At 38.8% G+C, this 23,603-nt stretch overlaps 1 protein-coding gene across 1 annotated transcript; it reads right to left on the reverse strand.

The window, feature by feature from the left end:
• Positions 1-10,590: 10,590 nt before the first annotated feature.
• On the reverse strand, positions 10,591-13,203 carry GADD45B (growth arrest and DNA damage inducible beta). Its single transcript, XM_072112020.1, has 4 exons — positions 13,051-13,203; positions 12,584-12,685; positions 11,699-11,915; positions 10,591-11,295 (listed from the first exon to the last, which is right to left on the reverse strand). The coding sequence occupies exons 1-4, from the start codon at positions 13,092-13,094 to the stop codon at positions 11,182-11,184; spliced, it is 477 nt and encodes a 158-aa protein (XP_071968121.1). The 5' UTR covers positions 13,095-13,203; the 3' UTR covers positions 10,591-11,181.
• Between the last annotated feature and the right edge of the window lie 10,400 nt (positions 13,204-23,603).

Below are 23,603 nucleotides of genomic sequence, written 5' to 3' on the forward strand. Positions count from 1 at the left end.
TCTGCCGCAAGTGTATCCGATAACTGTTGTTCTATGGTGGTGACTTGTTGTTTCAATTCTTCTATTTCTTTGTGGAGATTAGAGACAGTTAGTGTCATAAGATCAAAAGCACATTTATTTAATATGGATTCAAATTGTTTACAATATTCAGTGTTGTCACTAAATATTGTAGGTCGCAGTGGTACCCGCAGGCCACATGGTATCCTTTCAACCTTGATATATTCTACCAGGGTTGCGCAGTGTAGTTCATAGTTTGTTAACCTCTTAGAGGTTCGTTCAAGGTCACGTATTCTGAATTCTGTTGGAGGTGTCTGCAGAAAATCCCGTGCAATGCTAACCTGGGATAGTATTGCTTCTCTTTCTTCCTGGTTGTAAGTTAAGAATGAACTGGTCATAGTTTCTTCGAGTGCCGAACCGTAAGGGTCAAGTAGTCATCTAATTTGTGCGGTCGCACATCGATATTGGGTGCTGTTAAGGATTAGGGTTCCCACCCCGATAATATCCAAGTACAAGTAAATCCAAGCACTCCGTACGTGTTTTTGATGCCAGAAAGTGATACTTTATTATATTTATACAGAAGTGATCAAAAGGTGTGACGTTTCGACCTACACTCAGGTCTTTGTCAAACACTGAAAGACATAAAGGCAATTGTACATAAATATTTACATATATACATAAATGCGTTGGTAGGATCATAAATGACCATGGTGGTATAAGGTATGCGGAGAGAGGGAGGCAATATCCTATGCTGACATGGAAGCTACACATTAAGTTGGGCAGTAAGTAAACTTTTAGCAGCTACTTGAGCAGAAATTGAAAGCCATAATCAGAAGATTGGAAAAGTAGCACATGAAAAATTTGATGTGCACAAAAGTATATGGAAGAAACGCACAGATGGCACACTGAAAAATTAGATAACGTGCACCAAATAATAATAATTCTTTATTTATATAGCGCCTACAGATTCTGCATTGCTGCACAGAGCTTGCCAAACTATACGGACAAACCACACAGATGGCACACAGAAAAAATTGATAATGTGCATTCAACTATAAGACAGGAGATGGGGAAAAAATTAATGACAAGTGTGATCACACAGGGAATACACAGGATGCAGGAAGGAAGATGGGAGTAGCAGTAGTGTAGTGAAAGTGTATTGCCACAATGTAATTCTCAAACCCTCTCCAGAGATGCCAAAGAAAAATTGTGCCACTGGAGAGCAAGAACAAGCTAAAATTATTTATTATTATTATTTTTTTTTACAGTAACAGTCACATCTGACTGGCCAATTGCAGCGATAGCCAGGACGGAACTGATTGGCTGGGTGATGTTGGCAGGAGCTTCTCCTGCCTCCATCACCTGAGTTTCATTGCGATATCACCATGTCGTGTGACATGGTAACAACGGATGTAAACATAGCGGCAAGTACGGCACAGAGCGTGTACAGATTAAAGGAGTTTTAAAGTAAAAGAGGGCTTAAATACTATCCATGAAGGGGAGGGAAGAAAAGGGAACTGAGAAGGAAAAAGCAATAGGATTGCCACTAATCATAAACACAATTACCTAAAATCTTTCTTTCATACAAATATCATTTTGGAACTGGGACAATATAATGTTCTGATAAATCAATTTTCTGTTATTCGTTATCATTGTATTTTTATTGTTGTATTGTTTGTATTGTAAACATAAAAAAATTAATTCTGGTAAAAAAATTAAATTCATACCCAATCTGCTAGTAGTTAGGTGGTGTAAACACTGGTGTCCCATTTTTATTATACTCCTATACAACCCTATTGGCATTTAAAGGTGAACCATAGGATCTGGCTTGTTTAGAGCTCATCCCCTCGCTATAGATGATTTATCTGATGATCTCTTTTCATTTGTACAAAGAAGCCAATTGGAGGGAGAAGGTGGATTGGGAACAGGAGACTGAGCCTATGACAACAAAAAAATTAAGACAGCTGGCATTCTGAAACTTTTGTGGGTTTCCTCAGGGTCCTCCGGTTTCCTCCCACACTTCAAAAACATACTGGTAGGTTCATTAGATTGTGAGCCCCATTGTGAGACCGATTTGGCAAGCTCTGTGCAGCGCTGTTTTGTTATTATTATTCCACAAACTACTGCAGTAGCGAAATTACTGAGTATGGATATTCCCTTACTAAATGTAAAACTAGCTAGGAGTAAAGAAATGGAATAGCAGGGAAGTGCTACAAAGCATAATGACATATCATTTTTAAGACCACACCTGCAATTCCACTTTAAGCTCTTAATACAGTTCTTTTTAAAATTCTTTAAGTCTTTGTAGAAAGAAGTATAAACCAGATGATCTGTCTATATTTATGGTATAGAATATTATGGTTCCACTCACAACTAGAGAATTTAGTTAAATCTATTTCTAGGTAATCTTTAGCTCTAACCATCCAAATAATAGAATAAATGGCAGTACTACAAATGCACACTAACAGTGTCTGAAGATCCCGTTGACTGTACTCGGGTCAGCCTTCTTATCATGTATGTTGTGGGCTGGCCGGACCTATTTATGCTTTTTGACAGAATTTGCTACAGAGGTTCCCAAGGTCAGCTGCACACATTGCAAATTTCGTGTGAATTTTATACACAGATTTTGTTACTTTTTGCATGCATTTGTTTACCTTGAAGTCTATGTGAGAGTGAAAATCTGCACCAAATACACATCAACATCTTGTGCAGATAGCATAAAAGCCTTTAGCACGGATGTGACCTTCGACTCACCAGGGCTCTTGCTCCATACAAACCCCTGGCCACTGTTATCCAGGCGAGAAGGACCAGGGGAGTGATACCCCATACTAGTGATCAGTGTTGTCCGCAAATGTTTATTAGATCTAAGGCTCATACATACAAACTTTGTTTTGAGGTGTGTTCTAGCCGTAGTTTCAATGGCTATCACACTTCTCTGTATTTCTGTTGGATCATACATTTGTACATTTACAAAATGTACATTTGCACATTTTGGAGCAATTTTATTCTTCCCAACGCACCATGGGTCTGTGGTTTGCATCCTGTGAAAGCACAGGTAGCAGGTAACCTTAGTGTGTACATTGCTTTAAACAGTTATAAAACTGCAGAAGCCATCTTTCCTAGAGAAGATCATGTAACAATATTAAATCAAAAATGTGCAGCTGCCTTCTTTCATGTGGAATACTGACAAGACACACGTTACCTTAAGGGTGTCACCTCTTAGCAGGGAAATTCTCATTCCATTTATTGTTATTATTATTATTATCTTGTCATTAAATAAATTCCTGAAGTCGCCTCCACCTTCATAGTTATGTGAGGAATGTGTTGAACAGTTTCACGTTTGTCATTATGTTCAACCAATTGCTTAATGGCTGTGTGCATCACCTGTAGGAGAAAACAAAGCTTGGCAGAGAGGTGCCACACTATATATAATGTATATATACAGAAGCAATGGCACGTTGTGGGAAACCTGATAAGTAATGTGCCACCTGCAGCCCCAGGGAAATTCTTTTAACCAGGTTCTTCCAATATAGGCCATGTTCCCATAGTGTTAGATGAGGCTGATACCGTAGTTGTGTGGCATAAATCTGTAAATCCAATAATTATAATAATCTTTATATATTATTATTATTTACAAATCAATCACATGTAATTCCTGCTGCTCAACAGAAGACCATTGGTTGCACATCTGTAGGCTACATATACTCTGCAAGCCTTAGCCTAGTTTCAGACCATAAAAACAACTGACCATTCTACATCCCTGCTTTGTATGGTGCCTGGTCATATATTCTGTCCCTTTTATTGTACAATTATTACCACTTGCATTGCAGAGATTAGGCTACAAATGAGAAAACAAAATGGTGACATGGTAAAAAAAAAAAAATTCTCCAGGCTGACAATACATTCAATAAAAAAATATGCATGTGAATATCTTCATGGACCTTAATGGGTCTGTGTTTGTTGTCCTGGCAGTGTCCATACATTTTTATGGACAGCACTAACAAAGAAAAAAATGTTTGATGGCTGCACCTATAGAATGGAACTGGTGGTGGTCATTTGACTTATCCATGTGATTATTTCATAGCTAGAAAGATTCTCTTTTGTGCAAGTGTTGAATGGTAAATGAGTGTGTTCAGTCCAGAACACTACAGTACGTATATCTTACTGTTACTTAGGTCTCTTAAGAATGTCTTAATGCCAGCAATTTGAACGAAAGGCTTAAGTTTCCCCTAAATTGTGAAGGCAGCAGTGTTTCTGTTTGAGATTTCCGCACTGGCTTATTGTAGGTTGGAATTAGTAACAAGTTAAACCAGTATTTGACTTCAATGTGTGATATATCAAAGCTAAGCATTACACCCAAAATAGAATTAGAACCAACTTGCTGGTATCATGCCTGTCTTTTTACCACACCTCTGTGCCAGAAATGGGAGCAGTTAGTTCTGTGACGGCTTTCTGGTTCTAGGAAAAATTCTGTTAATTGGCTGTTTGCCTATTAAGACGGGCTTGACCCTTTCACGTGCACAAAATATTCCTCAGTTTTCAGTCTGTCTCATGTCAGTTTTATATCTACATCATTTCGTTCACATCCATGTGAAATATGTTTTTTGTGTCCATTTTGTCACCAGATGGTTGACAAAATTGGACAGCAAAAAAAAAAAGATTCTCCAGCGTTATATGAGAGAAAAAATTAACACCCTCACTTTTTTTTTTTGCAGACCCATTGGGGCAGATTTATCAAGTGTCTGAAAGTCAGAATATCTCTAGTTGCCCATTGCAACCAATCACAGCTCAGCTTTCATTTTATCAGTGCTCATGAATATTTTAAAGGGGAGCTGTGATTGGTTGCCATGGGCAACTAGAAATATTCAGACTTTCAGACAGCTTGATAAATCTGCCCCATTGACTTCTATAGAAGTATCTGGTCTGCATGCATTAGTGCATTCTGTGTTTTTTCTGACTGACGTTTATCAGTGATCATTATTGTGCTATCATTATTTTCTATGGGCTTACAGATGTGAAATACGCTTGTCTGAATAAGCACCCAATGTGCTTCATAGAAGTTTATGTACACTGCTCAAAGAAATAAGGGGAACGCTAAAATACCGCATCCTAGATCTCAATGACTGAAATATTCCAGCTGCAATGCTTTATTTGTTTTTCAGTTAACTCTTGGACAGTCTGTGGTTCAAAGTAACATTGGTAGATGGAACAAGGCATGATTTCTCAGATGTGCTCGGGGGATTCAGGCTGGAGAATGGACAGGCGAGTCCAAGCCATCAATGGGGGGCGATTTGTCATAATTGTCTGGGAGCAAAACTGTTCTAGTTGCTAGTGGCAACCAAAGTTTAGTTTTTAATAAAATGAAAGCTGAGCTCTGATTGGATGTTATAAGCAACTAGAACATATTTGCTCTCAGACACTTCTGATAAATGTCCCTTAAATGGCTTCATTATGCAGAAACTGATGCCTTATCATTGTCATGCATCATAAGGAACCCAGGGCCCACTGCCCCTGCATATGGTCTCAAAATGGATCTGAGGATCTCATCCCAGTACCTAATGGTAGTCAGGGTAGATCTGTGCGATTTTGCAGGCAGCAGAGCTTTCTCTACAGCATCTTTAGGGTACAAATGTCGACTCTGCCAGTCTTGGTGTTGTCTGCCTATTCTAATCCCCCTGTATAGTGTTGGGCTTTAAGCATAACACAGATTTGTGGAACCCTGACCCTCATCCCACTCTGTGGAGTCAGTTTCTGACCATTTGATCAGAATCGCGGATATTAGTGTCATTTTGCAGGGTTCTGGAACTGTTCCTCCTTGTACTAATGCTGAGTTGTTGCTGAGTTGATGACAGGCACAGCTAACCTTCTTGCCACAGTATACATTGATGTGCCATCCTGGATGAGCTGCGCTACCTGAGCAAACTTCTGTGGGTTATAGACAGTGCCTCTTGCTAGCTCTAGGGGTGTGCAATGACAAAATGCAAAATTGACAAGAACAATTGCCAAAAAGAATAAGAACAAATAATTATTTTGTAGTCACTGCCTACAGAACCACTCCTTTATAGTTATCATTTCTACCTGTAGTCTGTTACATTTGCACAACAGCAGGAGAAATTGATTCACAATCGGTGTTGATTCGTGGCTTGAAAGGTTCATTTCCTCAACTTGGAGTTACATTGTGTTGAAGTGTTCCCTCTATTTCTTAGTGTATAATATTTTCCCAAGTACAGGTAGCATTATGTAACAACATTACCCTCAATAATACAATATCCGGTTAATGATTGGCATTATGCTCTGTTGCTATGTATAGTAAAAAGAATAATTAAGCATATATTGATGTGTTTGGTGTGTGAACCATGTGTGACTCATTTCACTTGTTTGCTGCCTGTACAGTGCTGGTAGCTAGAGAGTATTTAGTGATGAAAAACAGGAGTACACTTCATTAGTTGCATACACAAGTTGTATAACAGCACTCACTGAACATGAAATGTTTTAAAAGACACATTATGGGAAAGAATTTAAGAATTTTCCCTAAATGTGGTATATACCTTCAGAAGTTGAATATAATTGAATTGAAAAACATGAAGAAGACACCTCTGTTCCACACATCTCTATAATCATACAGAGGAGAAAATAAGTATTCTCTGCTGGTGCAGTTGGGCTGCATTCACACGAACGTGTAATTTCTCCTGTCCTGTATTTCCGTGCAGTATGAGCCCGTATATACGTAACATTTTTCATGTGTATGCAGCACCTATGTGCTCTATGGGGGAGATTTACCATAAGTCCTATGTAGCTTCTTTTGTGTTTTTTTTATCAAGAAAAAACTCTAAAGTCATGCAATGGCGGAAAAAATACACCACAGAGTATGCAACACCAAAGTTATCAACTGAGAATTTTTAAAAGAACACAAATTTAATCGCAAAACTACACCACATAGGAGGTGATGTATGTGTGTCCATTGCTACTACAGGGGAAGTTTTTGCTCAATTTTATGTTTGAGGTATCTGAGAATTTCTTGTGCAAAAACATTGCAAAAAGGCAGAAATTGAGCAGATGTTAAACATAGGTGTGACTGATACAGTCTATTCACATAGAGCACACACAGCTGATCAGAAGGCATGTAACACTGCACATACACTGGACTATAAATCCCACTGTTGGAAACCAAGGCTAGTTGTACAGGAGCGAGTTTGTTCCCGAAAACTCCCACTGTGTGTATTAGACAGAACCTACAACTGCTGAACTGAACTCTTAAACAGTTCCTGGTTCGGTTCAGTAAATCCCATGCACAAATGCGCTTGTGTACAACCAGCCTAAGAGATGTTTATTTTATATTTGGGCAGGGAGCCAACAGGTTCCATTAAATAACTTTAGATTTCTGGCGGAGAAACAGTTTAAATTATCACAATTGGCAATTACAACAGCTTTCACTTTTGTTCAGTTTTTTATGCAAAACTATACCAGATTAGACATGTGTGTATAAATGTGTATGCATGAGTGTAGAACTTTGTGTGTGTAAGTATATAAATGTGTGTACAAATATGTCTACTAGTTACAGCACTGTCAGTGTGTTACCATGTTGTTGCAGTATTAGCAAACAATATGTATATTACAATGTAATCCATGTAATAATACCAAGGTTTGGCCAAATGCTACAATTTAACATCAGGACATTTGAATTACCTTATATAATCTGTAGGAATATGTTTGTTAATAAGATTTATTTGTTCTCTCACAACAGATGTCCTTCTAATTGATTTAGCGTTTTATAGGGATGAATCAAATCCTCAATTTTGGGATTAGAAATAATTCCAAAGCCCTGATAAAAAATGTCAGAAGCCAGAACACTTCACACTTTAGATGGCATAGTACACATGAATGCTAATTGTATGGATATATTTTTATTTATTTATATGTGCTATAAATGAATTATTCCCATCAATTTCACTATAAGAGAAAACCTCAAATATTCTCCCAATTCCACAGGGAGCTACTGTTTTTATGTTGGCCCCACTGGTAAAGGAAGGCAATGAATGTTACAAATAACCAATATTAGGTTGAATGATTTGCCTAGTCCTGTAACTGCCGTATTTTTGCTTTTGCTGTCTCTGGTAAGCCCTGACCAGGGTTCAGCTCACACATTGAAAGAGAAATATTTCAAGGTTTTAAACGAAACATAACACCAGTCTTAAAGGGGTTGTCCGAGTTCTGGAAAAAAAAAACTACGGGAGGCCGGGAGGGTGCTGCTTAAAAAAAGAATGTCCTACTTACCTTCCGGTATCCAGCACTGCTGTCACTCCGGTCCGGGCGCCATGTAAACAAACATGGCCGCCGGAGCAGCGCTGGACTCAGCTTCCGGCCCCCATACACAATGCTGTGTATAGGGACGGATAGGCGTGGCCGGCCAGAAGCTGAATCCAGCGCTGGAGTGACAGCAGTGCTGGATTCCGGAGGATATCGGAAGTGCTTATCGGAAGATAAGTAGGACCTTTTTTTAAGCAGCGCCCTCCCGGACTCCCTTAGTTTTTTTTTTCAGAACTCGGACAACCCCTTTAATAGTGCCAAAATATTAAGTCTGGCGCATTAATCAGAAACTGAAGAATCATATCAGTTTGTGGAATAACTACCAGTAATGTTAAATTAATTGCCCTATACCAACCCAATCAACAACTTGTCCCTTTCCTGTCAAGGCTTTGACTACATTCAAGTAGAAAAGATGCAATTTTTGCTTCAATACCTGTATGTGCACACACAGAGTTTGTTAACTGGTGAAAAAGTACTTATAAGCCACCCCCCCAAATATACTGTATTTATTTAAGGCTTTGAAGATTGTTCCCTCTAGGTTGTGCACTTTGGAAATTAACACTGTAGACAGGTTAATTTTGTCTGGTTTCTGTTGCTCAGCCAATGGCTGCAGAATTTTACTGCCAAGTAAATTCTGCATTGTGTGCAGATAGCCTTTTGTTGAATTAACTATTACCTTATTTGTTACATGCGTACCTGCTTGTCTAGGTTACAATGGCAAGAGTTAAGGTGTTTGGAGAGAGGAGGTTCCATATTATGTCTATGGAAAGCATGACTAGTTACTGGCTGGGTTAAATGGTTGCATTAGTGGAGGCAGTTAATGTAATCTTTATATAACCTGTAGCTCACCTGCTGTCAATTGACCATTACTAGACTTGCTAAATGGATAACAAGATCTTACTTTTGTAGTTAAAATGAACAACCAGATCTGCCAGCTTGTGATATCAGCATTTGAACAGCTATCAACTCACTTGGAATCCATAGATGACTAACATATTTATGACATTTCCTTTTATTATGCAATTCTTCATTACAACAAATGACTCAATTATTTTGGTCTACACATGTTTTCTACTAAAATTATATATCGAATTTTATTTCTAGGTTTGTGGCTGAAATTGGTGCTTAGCAACTTTTTTTTTAATTGTACCAAAATATATGAATACACAGGGGTAAGAAATGGCAGAATCCATTAATTTTTCACTCCAAGATTCTGGTCACTACTAGAGCCTTGTATATGAATATATTAGCCATGGCAGAGTGATTTGAGCACACTCTGGAAACCAACACCTAGAGTACATAAGCTCAAAACAAACAGAAACATGCCTTTGGGTTATAAATTTAGGCGATAAAGCACATGGTTGTGGCTTGTCTGAATTGCAGACCCATGCAGGGGCTGAATTTCATACAGACTACAGTGCCAAGGAGGCCAAACTGTTCTCCCGAATACAGTATGGCATTGTTGGTCTGTGGGGGAATTGTTGATAAGTGTGTTAACCATGTTCATCATAGGAGGAAAGCACTTTTTTTGATTAATCAAGGTTTTATTGACACATGAAAAATACACATTTTCAATTTTTTTTTTTTTTAAGGGCGAGTTACATCAGTGTGGCATATGTCTTTTGCTGATCTGCATAAACTACAGTTCACCATGCCTGCACACCAGCTATAGCCTCCAGCTGTTGATGCCTGAACAGTTGTAGACAACAGAATTATGCCAGGCAGGGCCTGGAATGGAACTCTTGCTGCTGTAGCCAGAGCCAACATCATACACTGGTACATGATTAATGTCAGAGCTGGTATTGAAAAATGCATTTACATACCAAGAAGTTGGATCTAGAATGCTCTAGTGCACTAGTGTAAAAATCTCTTCACTGAACACAGCCCCTCTCCAAGGCCTTGACCCTTCTTCATGGCCTAGGCAGCCCTTTTCCATCATGGGTGGTGTGAGCTTAGAAACCGCAAACACAACAGTTATAGGCATGAGGCCTAAAGAGCGGTAATTTGATACCACAGCAAAGGTGAGGTCAGGAAACGGTTTGAGGAGACTCCGCCAGAGTTCCAAGTGCAGCTACAATATAACTCCCATTTTTTTTTTTTTTTTTTTACACAAAGTATAGTTAAAAGGAAATCTACCACATGGATTTAGTGGCTTATTTTTCACAGGGAAAAAGCCAAACAAGTATGGCTTTTATGGACCACATTTGAATCCATCTATGGTCCATAAAAGACACTTTATAAGGTAGTAGGGGGAACAACCAAAATAAATAAAACCCAGACATGAAATGAAAATTCTCATTCTAAAGATTTATTAGAAAGACAAAAAATCTATTTTTACATTGTTTAAATTTGGGCTTTCATTTTTTTTACTGAAAAAGAGTCATAAACATAGAACTCTTATGAGAAATTCATTATTTTTTGTACTAGGAGTTGTAAACCATAATTTTTGGAACAATGTGCAGATAAGGTGTTGTCCAATCAGATGAGGCTTAAAGAAGACCTGAGCACGACTGAACAGCATTCCAAGTTAAAACAAGGAGATCCTGGGGGAATGTTTCCATGATCAAGGCACCGCTACTGACAAACACCCAATAACTTGCAAAAATTAGCTTTCTGTAAAGGTAAAAACTAAAAATATATATGTATAAAATTCAATCCTTCTTGGTCCCAAGTCTACAAAAGTGTACCAAGTGCCTTGCAGATCCAGCTGCATGCGTCACAATGTAAAAGTCATTTGTTCAGAGCACAATATTTTCAGCCACGGTCGTGTTTGCCACTATCCAAGACTCCATAACACTGAGAATGGCACAAAATACTCCACACCAAAGAATAGTCATTGTCGAGAGTTCACAAAATGAGTGGAATTTAGGAGGGCCATCACCGGTCCATCAGTGGCATGAAGGGGATCCACTGGTTCCTGGATTTACATTCGGCACAATAATTGAAGACCTCATCCAAACTCGAGCTCTTCCAGGGATTGTTGTGTGGATTCTGAATACAACAAACAAAAAGAAACATTGTAGGTATAACTCATAAGAGGCAGGTTGTGTGTTTTATAGTGATTACACTTCTATTTAATATTGGGAATAGATGTTGAATATTTGTTTTATCTCCCATTAGAAGGAACAGCATTCTGGACCCTTCTGTCAGAGGTGGAAGGCATTGTGGCTGTGTAAGATGCAAATTCCCACAGTTAACAACCAGTGTGAGAAAATAAAAATTAAAGAGCGGGTTTTATAAAAGCCTGTAGATGCGAGTTTGCAGAAACCAAGGGGTCAACCAAGGATTTAATTGCAGGCTCTACACCAGATTTTATTCTAACCGCTCAATTGCCTTTTAAGGGGGGGCCATATATTAGACACGTTGTTTGTTCTGTTTAACCAAGGAAACTTACCGATATTAATATGCAGTGTAGATCCATGGGTTCAGAGCTTGGCTCAATCTGACTATGAATCATCTCTGACAGACGCTGAAGGCCAGATACTCTCAAAATGTTGATGTCATTGTCACAGCAAAAGGCTTGTATCAGCGTAAAGTGTATGCTTAATGCAACATCATTGTCATGTTCTGGATCTGCCGCTAGAAGACAGAGCACCACACTGTCAGGATCTCTGCGGATGAAGATAGACATAATTATTTTAAAAGGCTAAAAACTAGAACATCCAGTACAGGGTTTGGATACTGGAGAAGTATGCCAAAGTTTTGAGGCTACTGGTTGTTTGGAGTGACACTGTCCTCATATTACAATGAACAAACCTTTCTCCTCAAAATTACATGTGATGTGCTGTTCAGAGTAAACCACAACTGGCAGCCATACATACAACAAATTCTGTTACAACGGGCAACACATGATTCCAACAATATCTAAAGCATTCAGTGGAGAACAGGGCATAGTGGGTTGTATCCCAAATATAACTTTAATGTGCTGAGTGCCATTAAATGTTTTTATCCTTTAGCAAATACACCAGTGTTATGACACCACAGTACACTGCAGTTTGTGTGCATGTAGTCTGATGCTGAAAACTGAAATGGCTATTGATTACCTACAATAGTATAGTATATGGGGTTTGTATGAATACCACTGACATACTGCGAGATAATCCTGCAGATGTAAAAGGATTTAGTACCTCCCCAATGCTAGCCATTTCGGCTCCAGGGTTTAATGAAGTTGATCACTCATTAGCTACGGTTCCACAGGCTACTGGACAAAGCACCTTCGAGCTATGCCAAGTGTAATAAATGAAACAAAGGTTATGTAGTACAACCATTGGACACCTACCTGTCCATCAACTTTGCCGATTCATAGACACCAATGGTCAGCGAATCTCGCCTGTGAGCAGCAACAAGGACATCCTCCAGAGCCGTGGCCACAGGATGCATCCTGTACAGAGAGACACAGCAGGTGACACATTGTACAAGGCAGGTATGGAGAGTGATAACACGTGTATTGGGAGATAAGTAATAAAAATAGGTGGGGGGGGGGGGGAACACACTAGAGCATAGAAGGTTTTCCAGAAAGTGCCATAGACCAATAAAAAAACCCCTAAAACAACCATCTTCGTATATTAAGAAGCCACCGGAATACAGGTAATAAAATTAGGCCTGTGGCTGTACAGTATGAAGACAGCTGGTGGTCTAGGACTACACAGAATGGACCCCGCATCATGTAGATATACCTGCTGTATACAGATTGCACTATATACACGGATGCTAGGAGTCGCAAACAGGGAAAAGAGCAGGACTTACGTTTCGTTGTTGTTGTCACAGGCATCAATATCCTCCAATGTCATAGTGTTATAATCCTCCTTAGTTTTAGTGGGGAATAATCCAGAGCGTTATGCAGTAATCCCAAGCACCCGTACTCCCAGCAGCTCCGAGCGTCTATGCGCCACACAGCAACCTTCGCTCCTTATATGAGCTGCCGGCAGGGGGCGGGGCAGTTACCGCCATTGGCTCATCCCGTCAATGACAAGGCGCCCACACGCTGTTCACTACACTGACGCGACTGGCCGACGGCTCCTTGTATAGAGAGCGGGCTCAAATCTTGTCACCTTGTATAAGGTGCCTGTGATATATGTTCAGCGCATCATCCATGGTAGTCCCATAAGGTCCCACATACCCTGCAGGCCAATGTCAGAACACCGAAAACACATCTCATTTATTATCATTCAAATATGTCTTACATTATGTAAAAGACTGAGATATTACAAATTTACATTTCAATATCAGACATCACTGTATGACATCCATACTGTATTCTTTAACCTCTTATTACCGACGCTTGTTTTCAGCTCACTGACCAGACTTGATTTTTAGAATCTGCCCTGTGTCACGATAATCGGTTATAACTGCAGAACGCTTTATCATATCCAGGTGATTTTGAGAATGTTTTCTCGTGATACATTGTACTTCATGTTAGTTATAAAATTTAAGTGATAAGTTTTGCGTTTCATTCTGAAAAACACAGAAAATTTGGCCAAATAATTCTTCATTTTCAAAGTTCGAAATATTATAAGGGCAGATTTATCAAGTGTCTGAAAGTCAGAATATTTCCAGTTGCCCATGGCAACCAATCACAGCTCCCCTTTAAAATATTCATGAGCACTGGTAAAATGAAAGCTGAGTTGTGGTTGGTTGCCATGGGCAACTATAAATATTCGGACTTTCAGACGCTTGATAAATCTGCCCCATTCTGTTTTCCAGGAAGATACTTAAACTACCCAAAACGCTTGATAACTAACATTTATGGAATGTCTGCTTTATGTTGAGATGCTATTTTATCCTCACATTTTTCTAGGATGTTATGAGGTGCAGAACTTTTTGGCGCAATTTTTCTAATTTTCATGAAAATCACCAAAACTCACATTTTGAGGAACAACTCAGCTTCCAAGTGACCTGGAAAGGCGTAAATAATAGTAAAACTCCATAAATTACCCCACTATAGAAACTTCACCCCTCAACGTATGTGAACAACTTCTATTATGTCTTTTAACCCTTTAAGTGTCTCACAAGGGTTAAAAAAATGGAAGTGTGATTTAAAAACTTTTGAATATTTTTTTGAAAAATACATTAATTTAGGTGAAAAATTACACTTTCATAATTAATTAAATGATGAAATGTTTTGCAAAGTTTGATGCCCAATTTCTCCTGAGTGTACCCATATCCCATATTTGGTGGTGAACTTCTGTATGGCCACACGGCCAGGCATGGAATGGCAGCAGCACCATTCAGAGCAGATTTGTACTGTCACATCGTACAGGCTATACATTTTTTATTTTTTTGGTAAGACATTAGGGATTATTATTTGCAGAGTGAAATACAATGTATAGATAATTCATTCTGGGGGTCTATAGCTTATTCATGAGATTTTATGAAATGGGGGCACAAACAGTTTTGGCATTTTTGGAGTTTTGGCATTTTTTTCTCGCTCACCATAATATAAAAATAATATTTTATTTTTATTCTCTAGTTCACTACGATTATAGTGATACCTCATTTATATAGTTTTTCTTATCTTGCTCGCTGTTTTTACTTTTAACAACTTTTCAGAAGCATAACTTCTGTATTTTTGTGTTAACCCCTTAAGGACGCAGGGTTTTTTCGCTCATTTCTCGCTCTCCACCTTCAAAAATCCATCACTTTTTCATTTTTACGTGTACAGACCTGTGTGAGGGCTTATTTTGTGTGTGACAACTTTTAATTTCCCGTATTGTTATTTATTTTAACATGCCGTGTACTGCGAACTGAAAAAAATTCCAAATGTGGAAAAATTGAAAAAAACTGCACGTGCGTCATGTTCTTGTGGGCTCAGTTTTTACGACATTGACTGTGCACTCAAAATAACACCTCAGCTTTATTCTTTGGTTCAGTGCGCCAACAACCATGCCACGTTCAAAGGCACTCAAATCACCTTTCTTCCCCATACTGATGCTCGGTTTGAACTGCAGGAGATTGTCTTGACCATGTCTACATGCCTAAATGCACAGAGTTGCCGCCATGTGATTGGCTGATTAGAAATTAAGTGTTAACAAACAGTTGGACAGGTGTACCTAATAAAGTGGCCGGTGAGTGTATGTAATAGATAGTTGATGGATAGGTATATAGAAGATATACAGGCAATCCCCGGGCTACGTACAAGTTTGGGTCTGTAGGTTTGTTCTTAAGTTGAATTTGTATGCAAGTCGGCACTGTATATTTTATAATTGTAGCCTCAGCCAGAATTTTTTTTGGTCTGTGTGACAATTGGATTTTAAAAATGTGGATTCTCATAAAAACCAGGATTAACAATAAAGCTCCATTGCAGACACTTTTGAACTGTTACAGCTGTTTATTGTAGCCTAGGACTAAAGTACAGTAAATTACCAAAATCCAGAGGTCCGTTTGTAACTAGGGGTTGTCTGTAAGTCGGGTGTTCTTAAGTAGGGGACCGCCTGTATAGACAATTAGACATAAATCTAGATAGATAAATGCATAGACATATGTATATATAGGAAATAGACAAATTATAGGAGATAAATAACTAGACAGACCAAGGGGTATTAAAAGAGCAATACATCCTCTGTCCACAAAAGTCCACATGCAGGGGACCCTGGGCTAACGCCAGCCCAGGCTGTGTATACTGTATGTATGTGTCTATAAGTATATATAATAATGTCTATAATGTCTGTACGTACGTATGTATGTATATTCACTGTGTATATATGGTGTGTATATACTGTATGTCTAAGTATATGTCTAAGAATATATACTATTTGTGTATATAATGTGTATATACTATACACTATGGGGCACATTTATTTACCAGTCCGAGTCGTGATCCCCGATCCAGACTGATGCACTGTGTCGTGATCCACGTAGATTCTAAGCCCGATATCCTGCATGTGTCGCTCCCTGCTCAGGTTCGCTGGAGTTCACCTTCTTCTTCCTGGTGCATGTAAGTGCTTGGCTTGCGACACAAATTTAAATGGTAAATCTCGAGCTTAGTCCAATGGCCCGTCCCCCGATTTGTGTCACTTGAAAGCTAGCGCGATTGCGACACAAATTGATCGCGTGGGACACAATCCCTGGCGCGATCCCCGAAAAGTCGGGAAACCCGATGAACTTGCGGCCACGGGACTCTTAGTAAATAAGCTGTTATACGTTTGTATGTATGTTTATGATGTGTATGTGTGTATACATTTATCGATGCATACATACCATGTGCATATGGTGTCTATATACTTTATGTATAAGTGTATTCATGTGTATGAGTGCATAAATGTGTTAGTATGAGTGTAGTACTTTATGGGTGTGCTATAAATGTGTGCGATTGTGGCATAAACATGTGTGTATGTACTGTATATATAGTATATATATATGCATTAAATACATATACATATATATAAGGAGAAGCCTCTCCTAGTTCTGCTCCTGTCCACAGCTCTTATAATTGAATACAGACCCCATTGGCACAGGTGTAGTTGTGCTGCCTGCCTTTACGGGCATTTGTGAAAGAATGAATCGTAAAGATCTTACTGAATTTCTGTGTGGTGGTGTTATAGGATGCCACCATTCTACCACAGTTCTAGGCAATTTTCCCATCTAGATGTTAATGGTAAGAGTGCATTCACCAAGCCGTGAGTCATTTAGTGCATAGTCGCCAACTCTCCACTGGTTTAATAACTACAAGGTTTCAAGTCTCCTCTAATATTAACACCATAACAAAAACTGTATGCTGTAGGCGTCATGGTATAGGTTCCATTGCTGAAAAGCCGCCTGTCATCACCAAGCACAATGCCAGTAGGTAAAATGGCCGCATTTGTACAATGGTAACATTTTGGAGAAGGCCTTTTACTGCTTGACATCATTAGAAGAAAGTAATATAGAGATTGCAAGAAAGGCCCTCTCCTCAAAGATCCAAGATGCAGGTCTGACTTCACAATTGTTCATCTGAATAAATGAGCAATAATTTCTACAGACATACCCAAAACTCTTGCAAAAATCCTTCCCAAAAATACCTAATAATTTACACCTCTCTGCTCAGAAACAGTGATCTGGTCATGAAATGGCTACTGCTTAGGCTCCTTGCACATGAATGTATGCCCGGGCCAAGCAAACAGCCATGTGCAGGAGAGAGTAGGGGTTCATTTTCATACCATAAATGAAAATCTAAGTGCCTAAAACAGGGGATATTAAACTATTTTATTGGTTATAATTTTTTAAAAATTTGTCTGCTTACTAGTTGAAAAATTTAGGCCACCCTCCACTTTTTGACAAGGAACATCACTTTCCAAAAACTTGCCCCATTGCTGGACAACGGAGACCCCACAAATCACCTGTTTTGACGAGAGAATATGTACACTGTGCAGTGTCGACAGAATATATACACTGTACAGTGTCGACAGAATATATACACTGTACAGTGTCGACAGAATATATACACTGTACAGTGTCGACAGAATATATACACTGTACAGTGTCAACAGAATATATACACTGTACAGTGTTGGAAGTGCAGTGCTCTATTCAAGTGAATAAATACCTCTCATCTTTATTTACATAGCGCCATCATGTTCTCCATCTATTAAGCGACTGCTTTTAGCTTGATCCACTGTATAGTTTTGGTAATCCGGAAGTTGTAGAAATAGGTAACCATTGGGGTCTCCAGATCCCCACCAATTTCTTACTGGCAAGTTCTCTTGCGTATAGGTCATTAGTATCAAAATCTGATGATGGGGCCAGGAAACTTCTTTATGGTCTGCTAAATATGCCCAGTATATTACAGAACTTTATGTTCCATAAGGCATGTTACTTGTTTTAAGCAACTATATAATAATAAAATAATAAATGTTTATTCAAATAGTGCCATCATATTCCGCAGAGCTGTACAGATCACTATTTTATTTTGGGTGGAAGGGGAATGGGAAGCATATTTGTTTGCTATATCGGCATCTGCAGTTTTCCTTAGTGTGAATTTGTCCACATTGAACATTCCTCCATCCCAAGATTCACATTCATTACATTGTGTATGCTGATTGTGGAACAATAGGTAACATACTGCACTTTAGTGCAATCTACAAACCTGAAATGAATGTTCTTGTGTGACTTACTCACTGCGTGGGCAGAGCCATAGATTATTTGTACAACATTAGTAGTACTTATATAATCAGGTGCACACTTTGTACAACGCATGTAGTGTATGGTATGTGAAGCTCCATCATAGTAGTCAGAGAGTTGTGTAACTAACAATTGGCTAATATGACATTATTATCAGGATCTGTGTATAAGTAAATGATTCAGATATTAAACCTTCGGCGTTTGTCATATTCTCCACATCACCATAAAATACAGGTACCAATTATATTTAAGGAAGTATTATGTATTCGAATTCTTAATATTATCACTAAAGAAGTTTTCCTGGTACACTATACAGCCAATACTTTATGACTTAAGTCACACATTCATTAAAGCACTTTTGTAACTGCCCTTGAAAACAACAAAAACTAGAATTCCTGAAGCTGTGCCAATCAAATGTAGCAGTTTGCTATATTTGGGTTGTCCTCTTCTGTATGCCATCTTGTCTATGCCATCTGGTGGTCAAATGAATGCAGTGCAGATGTAATTGCACTTGATTCAGCATGCCGTTTTGCTTCCTTTAAAGGGTTTTTGCTTCCTTCCACAGGATAGGGCCTAACCTGCTAAACGGTGGGGGTCTCAGTGTTGAAACCCCCACAGATCCCGATAACAAGGGGCACCTCAGTCTGACCTCTTTGTCGCTTGCGGAGATTAATGGAGCAGACGGCCGTGCATGACAGTTCTGCTCCATTCATCTCCATGGAGCTGACGGAGATCGCTGACCGATTTTATGTATGTACAGATGTATGGAGCAAAAGAAAAAGTGTTTTTGTGATGCACACTATCCCCTATAGGAGCTGCCAAACAGTCACAGATGGATCCCACATCTAGCAATTAGTAAAAATAAAACAGTCTGACCGGAGCTCCCTGTGTGTCCTTTTATATATCGTTTGATAAATCGATGATTTCACTCCTTTCCCAACTATGTTCCAAATTCTTCAGTACACTTCCACACAAACGGTATTTGGATGGGAATAGATCGCTATTCAGACAGTTTTAAGCTGCGTTTTCTTGCATCCTGTAGCCAAATAGTGTACAGCTACTATAGAAGAGATTAAGCAGCAGATAGGGTAGTATGTTCAAATATATGGAATTTATTTTCTTAAAACATACTCACAAAATAGAATAAAATCATGCGCATATAAAATCCACCATGTGGACGCCAGACTCGCTAGTTCGCCCGACCCAGGGTTTCGCTACCACGGCTTCTTCCGGGGCGTTGCTGACTAGTAACCTCTCAATCTTTTTATACCTTACACATAGCACAACTACTGTCTTCCATTCTATTACAAAATAGATACATCAGACCATTTAGCAACTATTTCGTATACATACAATATTAATATATATAAAGCTAACAAGAATGTTCTACCAGGAGGAAAATACAAAATCTGTTGTTACACAGCTTTATCCAATCTAGTATATCTCAAGACTTCACACCCTCTTCCCCATATTGTAGACACCCCCCCATGTTTAATGTTTAACCCCCTACCTTCTCACACATAACAAGCAGTGCGTGAGCAGGAGTAACTTGGTCCCTGTTCACACTACTACAAAAACAAGAATTTAGTTCATTATTGGCCAATCAATTTGAAAGATTAACATCTTAAGAGGTAAATTTATCTTCAATGAAGGGTATATGTTTCCATCCCTTATATTGAGAAAAAAAAGGATATTTTTGCATAACTCACTTTATATAGAAATCATAAATATGTCAGTACCCACAATTGATCAAATGTTAACAAAAATCATACCTATTATATTTATATCGTACTAGAGGGATATTCTTACATATCCATATGTACACTGAAGTAGTGTTATTACATATCTATATGTTCCATAAAGGAATATGAATATCCTCCACGTCCATATTAACTTATCCTATTTACGTGTACTCTAAAAAAAAAAGCATATTTATGTAGTGTTCATCTGATGGTTAGTAATCCATAATGGTTGGTACCCACTATTTTTCTAGATCTCCTTCAAAAAACATTTTAACTCAAAATCTATATTTAAACCACCCGGTGTTAAAGTCCCTAAATTATATATCCAGTGTCCCTCCCTTCAACTTAATTTTACGTTTATTTGTTCTCCCCGCCAATGTGTTTTTACCTTTTCTACTGCCATAAATCGCAGACCACTAGGGTCTGAATTGTGTACCCTTTTAAATTGTGCAGAAACGCTATGACTCGTGACCCCTTTTTTGATATTTCGGCAATGTTCGGCAATTCTTGTTTTGATCTTTCGGCCTGTTCTCCCTACATACCCCAAATTGCAGGGACACATTAAGATATAAATTACATTCATTGTGTCACAATTCATATCCATATTCAATTTAATTTTGTGCCCATTTACCTCCGTGCAGATTCTATTTTTAATTTTAAATATAGATTTTGAGTTGAAATGTTTTTTGAAGGAGATCTAGAAAAATAGTGGGTACCAACCATTATGGATTACTAACCATCAGATGAACACTACATAAATATGCTGTTTTTTTTTTGTTTTTTTAGAGTACACGTAAATAGGATAAGTTAATATGGAGGATATTCATATTCCTTTATGGAACATATACACTCACCGGCCACTTTATTAGGTACACCATGCTAGTAACGGGTTGGACCCCCTTTTGCCTTCAGAACTGCCTCAATTCTTCGTGGCATAGATTCAACAAGGTGCTGGAAGCATTCCTCAGAGATTTTGGTCCATATTGACATGATGGCATCACACAGTTGCCGCAGATTTGTCGGCTGCCCATCCATGATGCGAATCTCCCGTTCCACCACATCCCAAAGATGCTCTATTGGATTGACATTTGTTGACTGTGGAGGCCATTTGAGTACAGTGAACTCATTGTCATGTTCAAGAAACCAGTCTGAGATGATTCCAGCTTTATGACATGGCGCATTATCCTTCTGAAAGTAGCCATCAGATGTTGGGTACATTGTGGTCATAAAGGGATGGACATGGTCAGCAACAATACTCAGGTAGGCTGTGGCGTTGCAACGATGCTCAATTGGTACCAAGGGGCCCAAAGAGTGCCAAGAAAATATTCCCCACACCATGACACCACCACCACTAGCCTGAACTGTTGATACAAGGCAGGATGGATCCATGCTTTCATGTTGTTGACGCCAAATTCTGACCCTACCATCTGAATGTTGCAGCAGAAATCGAGACTCATCGGACCAGGCAACGTTTTTCCAATCTTCTACTGTCCAATTTCGATGAGCTTGTGCAAATTGTAGCCTTAGTTTCCTGTTCTTAGCTGAAAGGAGTGGCACCCGGTGTGGTCTTCTGCTGCTGTAGCCCATCTGCCTCAAAGTTCGACGTACTGTGCGTTCAGAGATGCTCTTCTGCCTACCTTGGTTGTAACGGGTGGCGATTTGAGTCACTGTTGCCTTTCTATCGGCTCGAACCAGTCTGCCCATTCTCCTGTGAGCTCTGGCATCAACAAGGCATTTCCGCCCACAGAACTGCCGCTCACTGGATGTTTTTTCTTTTTCGGACCATTCTCTGTAAACCCTAGAGATGGTTGTGCGTGAAAATCCCAGTAGATCAGCAGTTTCTGAAATACTCAGACCAGCCCTTCTGGCACCAACAACCATGCCACGTTCAAAGGCACTCAAATCACCTTTCTTCCCCATACTGATGCTCGGTTTGAACTGCAGGAGATTGTCTTGACCATGTCTACATGCCTAAATGCACTGAGTTGCTGCCATGTGATTGGCTGATTAGAAATTAAGTGTTAACGAGCAGTTGGACAGGTGTACCTAATAAAGTGGCCGGTGAGTGTAGATACGTAATAACACTACTTCAGTGTACATATGGATATGTAAGAATATCCCTCTAGTTCAATATAAATATAATAGGTATGATTTTTGTTAACATTTGATCAATTGTGGGTACTGACATATTTATGATTTCTATATAAAGTGAGTTATGCAAAAATATCCTTTTTTTTTCTCAATATAAGGGATGGAAACATATACCCTTCATTGAAGATAAATTCACCTCTTAAGATGTTAATCTTTCAAATTGATTGGCCAATAATGAACTAAATTCTTGTTTTTGTAGTAGTGTGAACAGGGACCAAGTTACTCCTGCTCACGCACTGCTTGTTATGTGTGAGAAGGTAGGGGGTTAAACATTAAACATGGGGGGGTGTCTACAATATGGGGAAGAGGGTGTGAAGTCTTGAGATATACTATATTGGATAAAGCTGTGTAACAACAGATATTGTATTTTCCTCCTGGTAGAACATTCTTGTTAGCTTTATATATATTAATATTGTATGTATACGAAATAGTTGCTAAATGGTCTGATGTATCTATTTTGTAATAGAATTGAAGACAGTAGTTGTGCCATGTGTAAGGTATAAAAAGACTGAGAGGTTACTAGCCAGCAACGCCCCGGAAGAAGCCGTGGTAGCGAAACCCTGGGTCGGGCGAACTAGCGAGTCTGGCGTCCACATGGTGGATTTATATGCGCATGATTTTATTCTATTTTGTGAGTATGTTTTAAGAAAATAAATTCCATATATTTGAACATACTACCCTATCTGCTGCTCTTCTATAGTAGCTGTACACTATTTGGCTACAGGATGCAAGAAAACGCAGCTTATAACTGTCTGAATAGCGATCTATTCCCATCCAAATACCGTTTGTGTGGAAGTGTACTGAAGAATTTGGAACACAGTTGGGAAAAGAGTGAAATCGTCGATTTATCAAAGGATATATAAAAGGACACACAGGGAGCTCTGGTCAGACTGTTGTATGGAGCAGAACTGTCTGCTCCATTGTAGCCCTCACTCTCGAGATCTGTAGGGGTCTCATCACTGAGACCCCCACAGATCAGCAAGTTAGGTCCTATTCTATGGATAGGGCCTAACTTGGTTTGTGGGATAACCCCTTTAAATATATTAAATAAAGAGCAGAAACATCCATTGATTGAACAATCTAATTTAAAAATCTAAAGTACAATGTGCAGGGCTTTCATTTTAGAGTATACAGTTCATAGCATTCTAGATGCTACAGTAGTGTAATAATAAAAATAAGCAACATAAATGTGTAGTTTTGCCATTATTGCATATGACTGTTATATGTGTACTTTAAAGTTTAATTAAAGATAAAGAACTATCAAGTTCATCCTAAAATCCTACCATGTTAATTCAGAAGCTAGCAAAAATC

The sequence above is a fragment of the Engystomops pustulosus genome, chromosome 1 (assembly GCF_040894005.1).
Source record: "Engystomops pustulosus chromosome 1, aEngPut4.maternal, whole genome shotgun sequence".
Lineage (NCBI taxonomy): Eukaryota > Metazoa > Chordata > Amphibia > Anura > Leptodactylidae > Engystomops > Engystomops pustulosus.

Excerpts from the sequence above, each read along its gene's own strand:
- GADD45B (XM_072112020.1), bottom strand. The coding sequence starts at position 13,094 with ATGACATTGGAGGATATTGATGCCTGTGACAACAACAACGAAAC. Across the intron at positions 11,916-12,583 it reads TCGGCAAAGTTGATGGACAG|AGATCCTGACAGTGTGGTGC; the intron begins GTAGGTGTCCAA and ends CTTCATCCGCAG. Across the intron at positions 11,296-11,698 it reads TACACTGCATATTAATATCG|AATCCACACAACAATCCCTG; the intron begins GTAAGTTTCCTT and ends TGTTGTATTCAG.